The sequence below is a fragment of the Rhea pennata genome, unplaced genomic scaffold, assembly GCF_028389875.1.
Source record: "Rhea pennata isolate bPtePen1 unplaced genomic scaffold, bPtePen1.pri scaffold_44, whole genome shotgun sequence".
NCBI classification, from domain to species: domain Eukaryota; kingdom Metazoa; phylum Chordata; class Aves; order Rheiformes; family Rheidae; genus Rhea; species Rhea pennata.
The window spans coordinates 675,987-689,500 of NW_026907683.1; the positions used below are offsets into that span (position 1 = coordinate 675,987).

The following is a 13,514-nucleotide window of genomic DNA, read 5'->3' on the forward strand; positions in this document are numbered from 1 at the left end:
GGCATGACTGAATGCACGTGCCCACAGCCTCCTGTGTTCGGCTGATGAAAGTGGTATTGGTGCAAACAGGCCTCTCCTCTTTCTGAGGAAGGAGGCAGAGAGCTTCTGCACATCCTAGGCAGTTCCTGAGCCTGAACATTTTGCAATGCCTTTCCTTGCTCTCTTCCTTAGTTGGCAGGAGCTTGACCCACAACACCTCCCTTTTTGAGGGCACCCAGGCCTTCCAGGTTATTAGCCCACCAGCGCCCACATTCTTTTGTCTCAGCCCCAAAGGTGCCTCCTCTGAGTTTCGGTGTGTGCCAATGGTTCTTCTGCACCTCCGCCTGCACCCTAGTCCAGCCCCCACTTCACCCTCACAGTCTTCCTGACAAAGGGAATGATCTTGGCCTCTCTTTCTTCAGCAGAGCACAGCAGCAGCAGTTGAGGTACCTGCCATGGATGGTAGTTCCTCATCCTCAGCTCTCCCCAGCCCTCTGCAGCACACCACACCAACACCAGCAGCTCCAGATGCTACATGTCCCATCTGTCTGGACACCTTAGACGACATTGCCTACGTGAAACCCTGCTTCCACAAGTTCTGCTTTGGTTGTGTGCTCCGCTGGTCGAAAACAAAGGCCGAATGCCCCCTCTGCAAGCAGGTTTTCCAGTCTATTCTGCACACAGTGCTGGCAGAAGATGACTACCAGGAGTATGTCGTGAGGCCTCCCAAAGATAGCTCTGGTGCCAGGCGGCCGCGACAGAGAGCTCCTCGGCGCCCTGCCACCAGGAGGCACCGTCGCCCTGCAGCTCACCCGCAGCAGCAGTCCCCTGCTCCTCAGATGCCATCCTCTGCCCAGGATGGCAGCAGCCTGGAGGGGCCTCCAAGCCACAGCAGGCAGAGGCAGAGAGCCGGAGGGCTGCGGGAGCCAAGCCAGAGGCTGTCCCCGCACAGGCAGGCCAGTGCTGAGAGCAGACCTCAGAGACATGTGCCAGCGACAGAGGAGGAGATGCTGAACTTCCGCCGCACTCTGTACCGCACAGGGATGCGTGTGCAAAGGGTTCCCCATGGCGGCCACCCCCAAGACATCTCCGCAGAGTTCTTCTCCCGCAATCCGGACAGCATTCAGAGGTTGCTGCCCTGGCTCCAGCGCGAACTGAGAGTCCTCTTTGGAGTCCACCAGTCACTGATCACCATCACGGAGCTCATTGTCCTGACAAACCTCAGGAGGTATGACCTGGACAGTCAGGCCTTTGCTGACGACTTAGAGCTGCTGCTGCTGAGTCGCACCAGGCATTTCGTCCACGAGCTCATCAGCTTTGCCCAGTGCTCATGCACCATGGGGACCTACGACCGGCAGGCCATATATGATTGCCACTCTCACAGCCAGCACGAAGGAGGCCCCTCAGCATCATTAAGCCTGGCAGCTGCTGCGGGTACAGCCACGACTCCAGGGCCAGCCCAGAGTCCATCCCCAGCTGGCAGCCCTGGCTATACAACGCTTCCTGTCACCTCGTATGCAGGCCCCCGTGACATTGCCACAGCCACACAATCTCACCAAGATCTACAGACAAACTCTGACAACAGGGCAGCTCAAGCAGGAGGAGAAGCCCAGAGACAGTTGCCGGCTCCTGCCAACCCCCAGGACAGTGACTCCTTGTCAGACAGCTGTGTCCTTGTGGGATATTGGAAGCCCTCGGCAGAGAGAAGCCCTGAATGCATTGTGCTCTCCTCAGACTCGGAGCACTCAGCCCCAGCAGAGGAAGGTGACACGGGGCAGAAAGAGCAGCCACTCCACACATCCAGCTGCAGCCACAGCAAAGCCAGGGCGGGCAGCTCGCTAGTCTCTGCCATGCCAAACCAAACTAGCTGGAGCCACCCCAGCTGCTGCCCTGCTGCCTCCAGGGAGGAGAGAGAGCTCCAGCAGGGGCACATGGAGGACACGGCTGCTTGCGCTGTGCAGGGCTGCAGCCACGTCCCCTTTGCTGATGGCAGGGACAGGCAGCGCTCACCCGGGAGGCCCCGGCTGCCCACCAAGAGGAAGGCAAGCAGCTCTGAGGCCTGTGTCCAGCCCAGCAAGAGGCACGCATGGCCTCAGCAGTAGGAGGGAGAGTGGGACTGCCCAGCAGACAGTCAGCAAGCAGAGATGAGAGCAGTCCAAGAAGCCTGGGGAGATGAGGACTACAAAAGAACACCAAAGCAAGTGGAAAAGGGGCTGGAGTGCTGCACTCTGAGGGCTGTCTTCAGCACGACGAGCTCTGATAGTCAGTTGGTGAGTAGTGTCATCCTTGGTGGAGGGGGAACTGCAATGCTAGGGGCAAAGACTCGTTAAGGTCCTTCTCAATGAGCTGAAGAAGGGCATGAAGGGCTCCTGGGGAAACCTTGGAGCACGAGCTGGGCTAGGCACTGGCAGGTGCAGAGCCCGCACACATGACCACGTCTGTCTGTCCCCACAGCTGTTAGTCGAAGAGCTGGCTGTCTAAAAGTACCTTTGGCAGGACACTGCAGCACCAGGTTTATGCAGCGCAATGCAGCTGGGTGCCATGACAAATGCTGAGCAGAGGGAACGTGTCAGAACATCCCCATGCTGGGGATTCAGGGAGACCCTGAGGAGTCCCAGTGAGACAGTTTTCTTGTTGTCTGTGCCCTTTACACTAGTCTAAGAGATGAACGCCAACACCACTCCAGATACAGCATCTGGGCCCTGCAACATGGGCTCTCCTACTGCAGGATTTGTGTTTTCAATAGACACAGACCACTACTGTGCTGTCCAGGAGCCCCAGACGGACACGTGAGGATCGATGGCAGAGAGCAGTAAAAGGCTGTGCCAAGAGAGCAGCTGAGCACTGACAGAGCAGGTCCTGTCTGGAAGCAAAGTCCCACAGCTCTGCGATGCGCTCAACACCTCCCTCCTCCATACCGGAGCTGACTTCTAAGAGGTTCCTCAGCGTGACTCACTTGCCTCCTGTCACCCTCTGCTCTCCCTCAGCAGGCAAAGGAACGACACCCTGACTCCTGTCCTTCCCTGCTTTGTCTGGTGTTCCTGCTCGTGCCTTGCTTGTAGGAGCTCTGCACAGCCATTGGAAGCTGGACAGAGGCAGGTAAGTGTGGTGGGAGAATTATGTGCACTGAGCTGCTTCGGGTAGGAATGGTTTGGATTGGGGTTTGGGTTTAGATTGCCTCCACGTTTTGCTCCTTTCACTCTCACCCCACCTGCCCATGGGATTTTATCTCCTTGTGTGTTTTAATTCTTCCCCTTTGTGCTGTTGCTGTGCAGTGCAAGCCACGGTGTTGGAGCGGGAGCTACCTTCCAGGTAAGAAGCTGGCACTGGCTCTCTTCAGCAGTGCTCTTGCTCTTGTTCATTTCAACTCCCTTAAGCCATGTGGCATGGGAGCTGCTGGAGAGCTACAAGAGCTCTGGACACAAGAAGATTGCCTTCAGTTGCCTCGCTCTCCTCTGCTTGGAGGCAGAGCTAGCAGCACCAGGACATGACAACTTCACAACCCCACTTGGAAGCTTCTTTTAAGCAGCAGCAAGATCACCTCCAGGAGGTGCGTCACCTCAGCACGTCCAATGGCTCCTGCGAACTGGGCTGCAGCCCTGGTGAGTATGGCTTTGGCTGTGGGAGTTGGCAGGGCTGAGCAATGCAGGCTCTGGCACTCTCTCCCCAGGGCCCCTGCAATGAGGTGAGGAAATGCATGGCGTCTCTGATGTCTCCTCCCAGGGCCACCCTGCAGATCTGCAAGAGCAGATCACGCTGCCTGACCCCTGCTCATCTTTCTCACAGGCACTTCCCCACCCCCATGCTCCCGGTGTCACCTCAGCACAAGGCTGGGGGGAAGCTTCCAGCATGAGCCCTTGTGCTGTTATGATGGAGAGCAGGCAGGTTGCTGAGAGCAGTGGGCAGCAGAGAGGCTGGTGCCAGATCAGGTGCAGACAGGAGCGTTGGCAGCTGGGCTGTAGGAGGGGCGGCCTGGGGAAAGCAGAGTGAGCTGCTGGGGGATGAGGGCTTCGTGATGGCGTGCCTGGCTTCAGGTCGCAGGTGGACAATTCCAACTGTTTGCTTTCCTGTCTCCTGCCCAGCACCATCTTTCCATGCCATCTGCGTGGCTCCTCAGCGCTTCTGTCTCCCTTCTATGACTCACACGTGCTTTGTGCTGGGGACGATGAAGTGTGTCCCATGTGAGCGAACGCTGACCTGTCCGGTTCTTCTCCCAGCCTGCATTGCATCACCCACCTCGCGCACGGTGAAGTCCAAGGTGCTCTTGAGGTGCGTGAACAAAAGGCCATGGGCTGATAGGATGCGGCTGGAGAGACCCTGCAGAATGAGTCCATATTTCCCACTGCCAGCGACATTCCTGCGCATTCCACACCACAAGTTTCATGGGCAGGTACTTTGCAGAGCCCTAACCTTCCCACACAAGGATTTGGGCATGACTACGTTGGGAGGGGGTACATCCATTTGTGATGTTGCACAGCTTTGGGGACCAGGCACTCTCCCCACATCGTCATGCAGTGCCCCACAGCCTGGCTCAGAGGAGCTCATCTCTTTGCCTTTAGGGTGGTGGAAACGGACGGCACTAGGAGACCAGGCCCAAGACGCTGTGGCTGAACTACTTGCTGGAATATTGTTCCCATTTACCATAGAAGGGAATAGGGGAGTGGCAGTATGTACCTTTAGCGTCTCAGTAGGGTACTGGATTCTTGGTCTTCAGGGCCATCAGAGTTCAAAAGAGTAAGTGGTATGCAGAAAAGAGAGGGGAGCAGATGACAGCCTCCGTTTCCAGCTTGATGCATGTACCACTGTTGGCTCGACCCAATTTACCTCTGAAAGTGGCCAGCTTACTGGTGGAAGTGCCAGCATAATCAAACAACTTAGCTCCCTAGCTTTGGTGAATGAATTTAATTGACGTTCCATTTCCAAAGGGGACCTGAGAAGCGTAAAACTCTCAGCTCCTTGGCACACCACTTGTGCTTGCAGGATGGGCAGCCTCACCTCAGTCTGACAGGCAGTGGCGTAAACTCTCCAAGGGGTCTGTCTCCCAGCAAGTTTTGGAGCCTCTAGAGAGCCCTGTGGATCTCAAGGCAGACAAGGCCTAGTGCACCTTGTGTCTTCAGCTGTGGGCTTGTGGAGTAGGGGAACGACACTTTGGCAGCTGCTGCTTCTCTGCAATGATGGTAAATGGAGCACAAAGAGAGTCATCCACAGGCAGACATCTGCATCACAAGGGTCTAAGGCTGCACAGGATGAATGCAGCACTCGCTGGGGGGTGATGTTAGCTTTCCCAGGGAGATTTGTGCCCTTTTTCTCTTCTGCTCTTTCACCAGGAATGATGCCAAAGAGAAACCTCAAGTGGCAGCCTCTGAGATTTTTTCTTCCTACAAACTGAGCCCAGCCAAGAGCCTCACTGAGCCCAGCTCCATGTTTGTGCCTGCCGCGTAACTCTTTGCTGCAAGTGGGGAAATGCAACCACCACGAGCATCTACAAAATGACAGCAGGATGCCACTTCCATTTCCAGGGCCTACGTAAAGGGATCAGCCCAGGGAGCAGCTGCACTGGAAAGGCTGTCTGACACTGACAGAGCAACTCAGCACTGCAACAGCCATCAACCTCATACCAGACCTCTGCTGTGCCAGCTAGTCTACAAACACACTGTCTCTGCCCCACACAGCTGCCTCGTCTGCTACATGCAACCAAGAGCCAGCAAGAAGATGGGTCTGCAGGACACTGGCCACTCACACTCCCCAGGCACTGCTCTGCTCACTGCCTTCCCGTCCCTCCAAAACACAGGCACACAGGGAAGCTCTTGTGCTAACATCACAAGGCGGCCAAGGCACTCTAGGCTCACAGGGCATGTGCAAATGATCAGCACAAGATCAAGCACAGGGCTGGCTCATTGGGCAATGCTGCTGTTTTCAGAGGGGAGGATTCTGCTTTCTTCAGGCAGAGCAGGCTGCTACTTTCCACCCCCACAATCTCAGGAACCTCCACCTACTCAGGGCAGGGATGGGGTTTTTCTTTAATAATACAACGCTACAGATATAATGTAGAAACATTTGAGAGTCCTTAAGGCCTCCTGAGATTGAGGCCTCCTGAGACCAAAGTAACCTCACTTCCTTTCCTTTAGTTACTTGGACAAGAAGTCCCTGTGAAGGGAAAAAGTGTGCAGAGGCTTTGAAATGAGGCCCAAGCAAGCAGACAGCCCCAGCCTGGCAGTCTGCTGAAATGCCACCTGTCTGGCTGCATGGGCTTCGCAGCAGCTCTCTGAGCTCCACAGCTGCATTCACAACCTGACCCTGGGCACATCTTCACCCCTCACAGAGACAGGAACCCAACAACTGTGAGACATCCTCAATTTCAAGCTACAGAGGCTTTGGGACACTCACACAAACATGTGGCACCACAACCTTCTTGGAAAAGGAGGGAACACAGTAGCATTTGCAGAGCAAGCTGGCACTAACAGCATTTGTGCGATGCAGAAGTTGCAGCAGAGCGGACGTGAACCTACACCCCAAGTCACCCATGGAAGCCAGGCGCACTTACAGAAGCCTTCACATCCACTCGAAGTAGCCTCACCTCATTCAGCACCTCACCTCTTGCAGCTGCTTTCACAGACAGATCACAATGGTGGCAAAGATGTTGAAAGGTACAGGCACACACCCTGGCATCCTGCCTCCATCCTCAGCAGTTCTAGGACTACACCAGCAACATACGGGACTGGAGTAACCTAGAAAGAAAGAGAAAATCAGAGTGTTACTGTCAGCTCTGCTGGCCTTCCACAGTTGCAACAGTCGGTGGCAAATGTCTCCCCTCTGCGCTGAGCTGTATTTATGAGAGTACAGCCTGTGGGGCCACTGAAAGCTTCTACTCCTCTTTTTGGCACAGCTGACACCATGTCTGTATATCGGGTCCCCTCTGGACACCCCAGTTCTGCAAAGGCACAAACACACAGCAAGGGGTCCAGCACAGGGACACCAAGACAGTCAAGGCCTGGAGCATGGGGCATACAGGTAGAGGCTGAGAGAGCTGGGATTCTTCAGCCTAGACAACACAAAGCCAAGAGGGACACGCATGCTGTGCACAGCTGGCTTATGGAGGGCACAGACAAGACAGAGATGGATTTTTTTGGAGGTGCACACTGAGAGCATGAGAGGCCACAGGGACAAATTGGACAATGGCAAATTCTTCTTACATATTAAGAACCCTTGTTTTCCAGGAGGGTGGCCAAACTGTGGCACAGGGATCCAGGCACGTCCCCACATCTCCATCCAGGCAGATAATCAAAACTCTACTGAGAAAGGCCCAAATAGACCTGCTCCACTGGGACCTGCCTTCAGCAGGCTGTTAGATCCCTATCTCCAGATGTCTCCCCATTGCAGGCTCAAGGCATCTGCTGTTCTCAGACTCCTTCCAAAGGCACCAGTGGCTTTGCAGATGCTGCCTCCACCACTGACCAAGGACAGAAAGCCTTGAAGGAGTGAGAAGATTGCTTTCTCCAGGGGAAACGGTAAAATCTCAAAGACTCAGGAAAGCACAAGACCTTCAAAAACTGCAAGCCTGAACCTCAGCTGACAGAAATCACCAAACTGTAAGCATCTCTGGCTCACACCAGGATGCTCTAAGGTCAGAGCACGGTCACCAAGAGTCCTCACCCACGTTTCCCAGAAGGACACAGTGATTGCAGGCTGGGCTCTAGGAGCACAGCACTGCTCTGTCCAGACACCTCCTCCCATGGCTGAGCACCAAACCACTGGGGCCACCACACAGCTCCAACACAGCCCCTTGACAGTCAGCTCCCAAGAACATACCTGCCTGCCTCCAACAACCATCTTGCCAGAAGGCCTTCACTCCTTCAAAGAGCTTACGGCATTCCCTTGCCCACTTCCCAACCAGCATCCCCCGCCTGCTCCTCCTCTCTCAGCAAACACTGCTGCAGATAAAAGATTTCATCAGGAAAAGCAAACAAGAGGCAAGGAAGGAAAAAGCAGGCTTTGTTTGCATCTCAGAACAAGGAGAAACACTCCGGGTCCTTTAGGCAGCATCCTACCTGCACATCCTGGCAAGAGCTTAGCAAGCTCAAGGCCTGGACCTCAGCGCACTGAAGGCAGCAGTCTCCCAGCATCTCTGGCCCATGACACCACAGCAGCCTTGGTCCTTTGAGCAAACACCTCCTTACTTCACAGGGCTTCTCAGCTCCCCAACCTGGCAGCACTCCTCCTGCACTGTATTACTCTCTCCAGCTACCTTCCTCCATGCTGAGCACCGAGACATTGCAGCTACCACCCAGCCCCACCACAGGCCATGCCTGCACATGGATGCAAACCGCATTCATCGCCCCTCGCCTCTAAAAAGGGTTGTCAGCCAACATCCACAATTGTATCAGCGACACACACAGCACTGCACCACATATGACAGCTGGCAGGGCACCCCTATGTGCCCCACAACACACAAAGCCCAACTCTACAGCCTTCAACTCCCTTCTGCTCCTCCAAGGCCTTGCAACAGGCACTACCTCTCAGCATCCACTCACAGCCCAGGGCCTGCTCACTTCCCACCTCCAGAAAGCACAGAGCAAGGGGCTCTCACAAGGGAGGAGCAGGCCAGCTCTTGCCTCTTGCTTGTGTCTCAGCTTCCATGAAAATTAAATCTCTTTGAAAATGGGGCCCATAACTTTGGGGGGATGACATTCCTTCATTTCCCTCCAACACCCTTTGCACTCCTTCTCCAGTGACTGCATACTCGGACAGAAACTCAGAGACCTCTAACGTGTTACACTTCCAAATGCGTCATAAAAGCAGGTGGACACCTAAAAGACAGGCACAGCATTCAGACCTTGCAGGAAAATCTCACAGCCTCCCTACTGTTTCAACAGGGGGAATTTCTAAAGCACACACACACCCTGGGAATCAGAGATTACTAATATCTTTGTGCACATCAGCACTAGATTCATTTAGCAGCCTCAAAACTCTACTTGGACTCTAGCTGACCAGGAATAGGCTGCAAGACTCTACTCAGCAAGAAGTACAAAGTCAAACTGCATGTCCACGTTCACCAGAGAACATCATCTGCATTTTAAACGTAGCAGGACTAACGCAGGATGATGGAGTGGAACAGAATTTGTGACAGATGGTATGGAGCATGTACTTCTGCTTGACTGAGTAGCTGCAGTTCCGTATTGCTGCAGAGCTCTGCAGGGGTCAACTCCTACCCTGGGCACAAAACCAGGAGTCACCTCACCACCACCATCCAGGCCATGTTGCTTCTCCTGACCTGTCGGCTGCTCACAGAGAGGGGACCTCACAAGTGCAAACCCCCAACACATGCCTGCTGCTGCTATGGCCTTCAGGGACAGAAATTTCCTCAAAGTAACTTCCCCTGCCACAAACCACTGCTGCCTGAGCAGGGACTTGGACAAGAGACCTCACACTCAACGCCCAGGCCTAACTGCCTGCTGCCGGTCTATCAGGGACTCAGAAAGACGGGACCTCACAGTCACCTGCACAACCAGGTCTCTGTCTTTCTTTGGCCAAGACGACTCTGAGGCAAAAATTACCTCACTAGAACTTCCTCAGCCATGAGACAAATCCTGGCTGATCAGCTGCGCAGGCAGAAATGATCTCAAAAACACACAGCCCCGCCGCAGACCTGCTGATGGCCGTGGTCACAGCCCCAACAGCCTCTTCGGGAGCTCCTGCAGGAAAGCAGCCACCTCGCCAGCACCGCTGCCCCTGCTGCAGCGAGAGGGCACCCGCCGGCATTTGAATGCACCCGCAGCCCCCACCAGCCCCACTCGCACCCGCTCTCACTCCCGCTCCCTTCTCGCCTGCTTCGCTCCCTCCGCTCTTGCACCTCTCTCTTCTCTTGGCCTTTTCCCACTCTGGACTATGATTGGCTGAGACAGCCATCATTCCAATCCATCCCCACCCTCCTTCTCAGGACAGCCAATAGGAGGGCCGCACTCAGGCGATGCCATGGCAACGCTGCGCCCTCCTGCCCTGGCAGCCAGCTCTGCCCCCTCCCCTCCCACCGCGGGACGGCGCCATCTTGTGGGCAGCAGCACGGGGCGCGGCGGGGCCTTGGGGCAGCCCGGCGCCGGGTGCCCAGGCAGTGCAGGGCCCCGGAGGCGGCCGCTCTGCTGCAGGGGCCCCGTGGGGCTTCTTGCTACCCTGCGCCCTGGGGGCCATGCTGGGCTTGGAGGGCGGCCCTGGGGCCTGTGCTGGCGCCAGCCCTGGTGCCGGCACTGGGGCCCTGGGAATGGCCGGGGCGCCGGAGCCTGTGGGCGACGTGCTGCTGCCGCCAGGGCAGGGCAGTTTCCTCTCGGCCCTCCTGCCCCAGCCCCTTCCCCAGGGTAGCCCCAGGGCTTGGCAGCCCTCCCACTGCACCTGGCAGGGCTGGGCCACAGCCCAGAAGAGGCTGCTCTGTGTGGGGCTGGGCTGTTCCCCGAGGGGTCGCTCCAGAGGGCTGAGGAGCCCCATGGGGGCACAGGGCAGTGAGGGGGGGGACCAGCTCTGAGCCTGCTGGTGCTAGGAAGTGGGGGTGTGGGGTCGTGAAGGGACTGAGGGAGATGGCTCTTTTGGGCTTACTGCAGCACTGCACCCCATAGCTCAGAGAAAAATCCTTGGATCAGTCAGGACTTGGCAGTGGGCACCGTGCCTCCACCTGTTTCCAAGGTGCTCTCCCAAATAGGCTTTCTGTTGCATGCAGATGTTTTGAGTCCAACCTGCGCAAGGACACAGGCTATGACCATCTCGAGATGGCTTCTCTGAGCCCAAAACATGCTGTACCAACTTGTACCAAGCATGAAAGGAACAGAGGTCCTCTCAAAAAGGCAGGGGACCTGGGGTCATTACAAGGTGGTTTCCTTATTGTACATGGACATTTCAGCAGGTTCTTGAGAGCCCCATGAGAGCAGCAGGCAGCCCCAGCCTCTGGGATGCAGGACCCCAATTCTTCTCAGAGCCAGATCGCAAAGGGGGACACGATCCGTGGAAAACCTGCCATGCATTCCCATGCCCCCCACAGACCCCAAAAGGCAATGGAGCTGGCCCCACAGAAGCCTTGAGGCTCAGCGCATCTCCTGCCCCATGACCCAGGAGTCCTGGCTGTCCACTAAGACAGATGGGACCCTCAGAGATGACTCTTGTGGCAGCCCCCAGTCCTGTCCAGCCACCCCCACAGCCCTGGATTCACAGCAGTTTTTGCAGTTACCAATCTTTGTGCAACATCTCGGGAAGAAGTACCCAAAGCCCTTACCCTCAGTGGAGAGCTGCAGGAGCCTTGGGAACAAGGAACTGTGGTCTCGGCTGATGGTGTCCATCCAGCAGTCCTCCATCTCGCCTCTTTGCCCTCGGCTCACCTCTGCAGCCCAGGAGGAGGGATGTTCTTCCCTTCACCCAACACTCCTTTTCATTGTGCTCCTGTTCCTCTGCATGTCAGCGACAGATCCCAGCACAGCCCCCATTAACTCCTGTCTCCAGTCTTGCCATGGAGCCACTACAAGGGCAGTGGCAGGGAGGGCGTGAGCAGTGCCCAGCAGTGCCTAGGTCTCGGAGGGAAGTGAGGGCCCTCCCCCAGGACACCATGGAGACCTCCCTGGGATGCAGCACATCCCGCTGTGACCTCAGCTTGTGTCATCTGGGGGCACAGCAGGTCAGTGCCATGGAGATGGCACCACCAGGGAGAGAGCAGAGAGATTTCCTCTCCCCTCCTGGAAAGCAGGCATCTCCCTTCCCCCAGTTATTTTCCCAAACTTTCTGATAAATCCTTCAAGAATGTCTCCAGGTGGTGCCTAAGTCAGGGAAACATCTGAAGTGGGGACCTGGAGAGGTCACCGCTGTGCTCCTGCACTCCCTGGCTGCTGCACTAGGCAACAGGATTCTGTACAGGAATCTGGGGTTTGGGGGTTGGATTGGGGTTAGACATTTTTATAGGATCAAAGTCCGGTGGGATGAAAAAGCCCAAAGGGTGGCCACAGGCTGAGATGCTTAGGTGAGCCTCCAAACTGGTGGCTGCTGTGGATCTCTCTTTTATTTGAAGTAGGGTATAGGAGAATAAGGGACAGGGCATAACCTTCCTCCTTTAGGCACCAAAGCAGGCTCTTTGATTTGAGAAGCCTTCAGCAAGGTTTCTTGGTCTGCGGTGCTTAAGATAGAGATGATATGCCAGAAAAGAGCAAACACACATCATCCAGAGAGCTCTACCCAGGACCCTCGTCCCTGACAGACTCCAAAGCCATTGGTCAGGCCACGTAGCCAATTGGAGGAAGTTTTCCCATTTCCCATGAACTTAGTCCATCTTTCCTTCTGTGTGAGCCTGAGGAAAGCCAGGTCTCAACTCTGGGCTTCAGATGGTCCTTGGGCTTTTCAGTGTCACCACCCTGGCTCCACCAGGGATCTGTGCAGCCCAGGCACCCTGGATCCACACTGGCACCCTTGCTCTCCCATGATCTGTACAGCTCTGGCACCCTGGATCTCCCACATTTGAGAATTCAAGGCTTCTCAGGACATCCCTCATACTGCAGTGCTGCTCTCTGGGCTCTGGTGCAGAGCCTACAAGGCAGTGCAGTGCCTCAGGGCCTGAATTCAGAAGTTTGTAATGGCACCTCCCTGCTCTGCAGCTGCTAAAGCTTGCAAGCGTCCTTACAACCAACCTTCCTGCTCTTCCTAGTCTCTGCAGAGTGCTGGGGCAAGTCTTGCAGGAGGGAGACTCCACCCCCCTTAAATACTGTCCGAGATGTGCCTTTCCAAGTCCCTACAGGAGTTAGTTTGCTTAGTCAGCCTCTAGTCATCTGTGACGCAGGGAGCTCAACTCTACCTGCTGGCATCTCTGCCCTTTCTCTCCCTTGTCTCCTGTGTGCCTACCCAGTCTTCTCCATGCACCAGAGGCATGGGAAGTGTTGCCTGAGAGAACTCAGCTGAACCTATGACACGTTGTGGAGCTGAGGGCCTGATGGAAGCAAGTCTGGGATGACTGTTCCCCCATCTCCTCTCCTACTCCCAGCCCAAAGGTTAGGAATGTCCTCTGGAGAGAGTGATTGGTTTGGTATGGCTGGGATGGGTTTCCCTCAACATCGCTGGGTCCTGCCTGTGTTGCTCTGAGTGCCCAGAAAATTTCTCTTCTCTGGGGGCTTGCATCAATGTTTTCCAGATTTTTGTACATAAAGATAGCTTGCTCCAAGAGCCCCCAAATCCCTCCCCACACACACACACCCGCAGGACGGCACAATCTTGTGGAGATTTGTTTTGCTTCTCTGTCATGACAGACATCTTTTGAGCTACCATCCAGATTACAGCAGGGAAAAAAAATGTTTGTTTAAAAAAATCTTATCCCTGGCAGCAAATACAAACTGACTCCTTACCCCTGCACCTCCACCATTCAGTAGAGCAGCAGCTCATGCCTCTCTGCTTTCCCCACCAGTTTCACCACCCACCCAGAGTGTTTCAGCTTTCCATTAGGAGGGAACATCAAGCAGTAGAAGTGGCAAAGAAAGCGGCTTCTCTCTTCTTTTCACTCTTCACCTGCTGCCTTAGGTTTC

General features: G+C 55.4%; 1 protein-coding gene across 1 annotated transcript in view; it reads left to right on the plus strand.

Annotated features, from left to right (window-relative positions):
- Positions 1-491: 491 nt before the first annotated feature.
- Positions 492-13,514, plus strand: part of LOC134154792 (E3 ubiquitin-protein ligase Topors-like) — a gene marked incomplete at its 5' end in the record, with an annotated part of 87,080 nt that continues 74,057 nt past the window's right edge. The window contains 2 exons of the mRNA XM_062601450.1: positions 492-1,743; positions 4,197-4,248. Of these exons, the coding sequence (XP_062457434.1) occupies positions 492-1,743; positions 4,197-4,248 (1,304 nt within the window). The remainder of the gene's footprint in view (positions 1,744-4,196; positions 4,249-13,514) is intronic.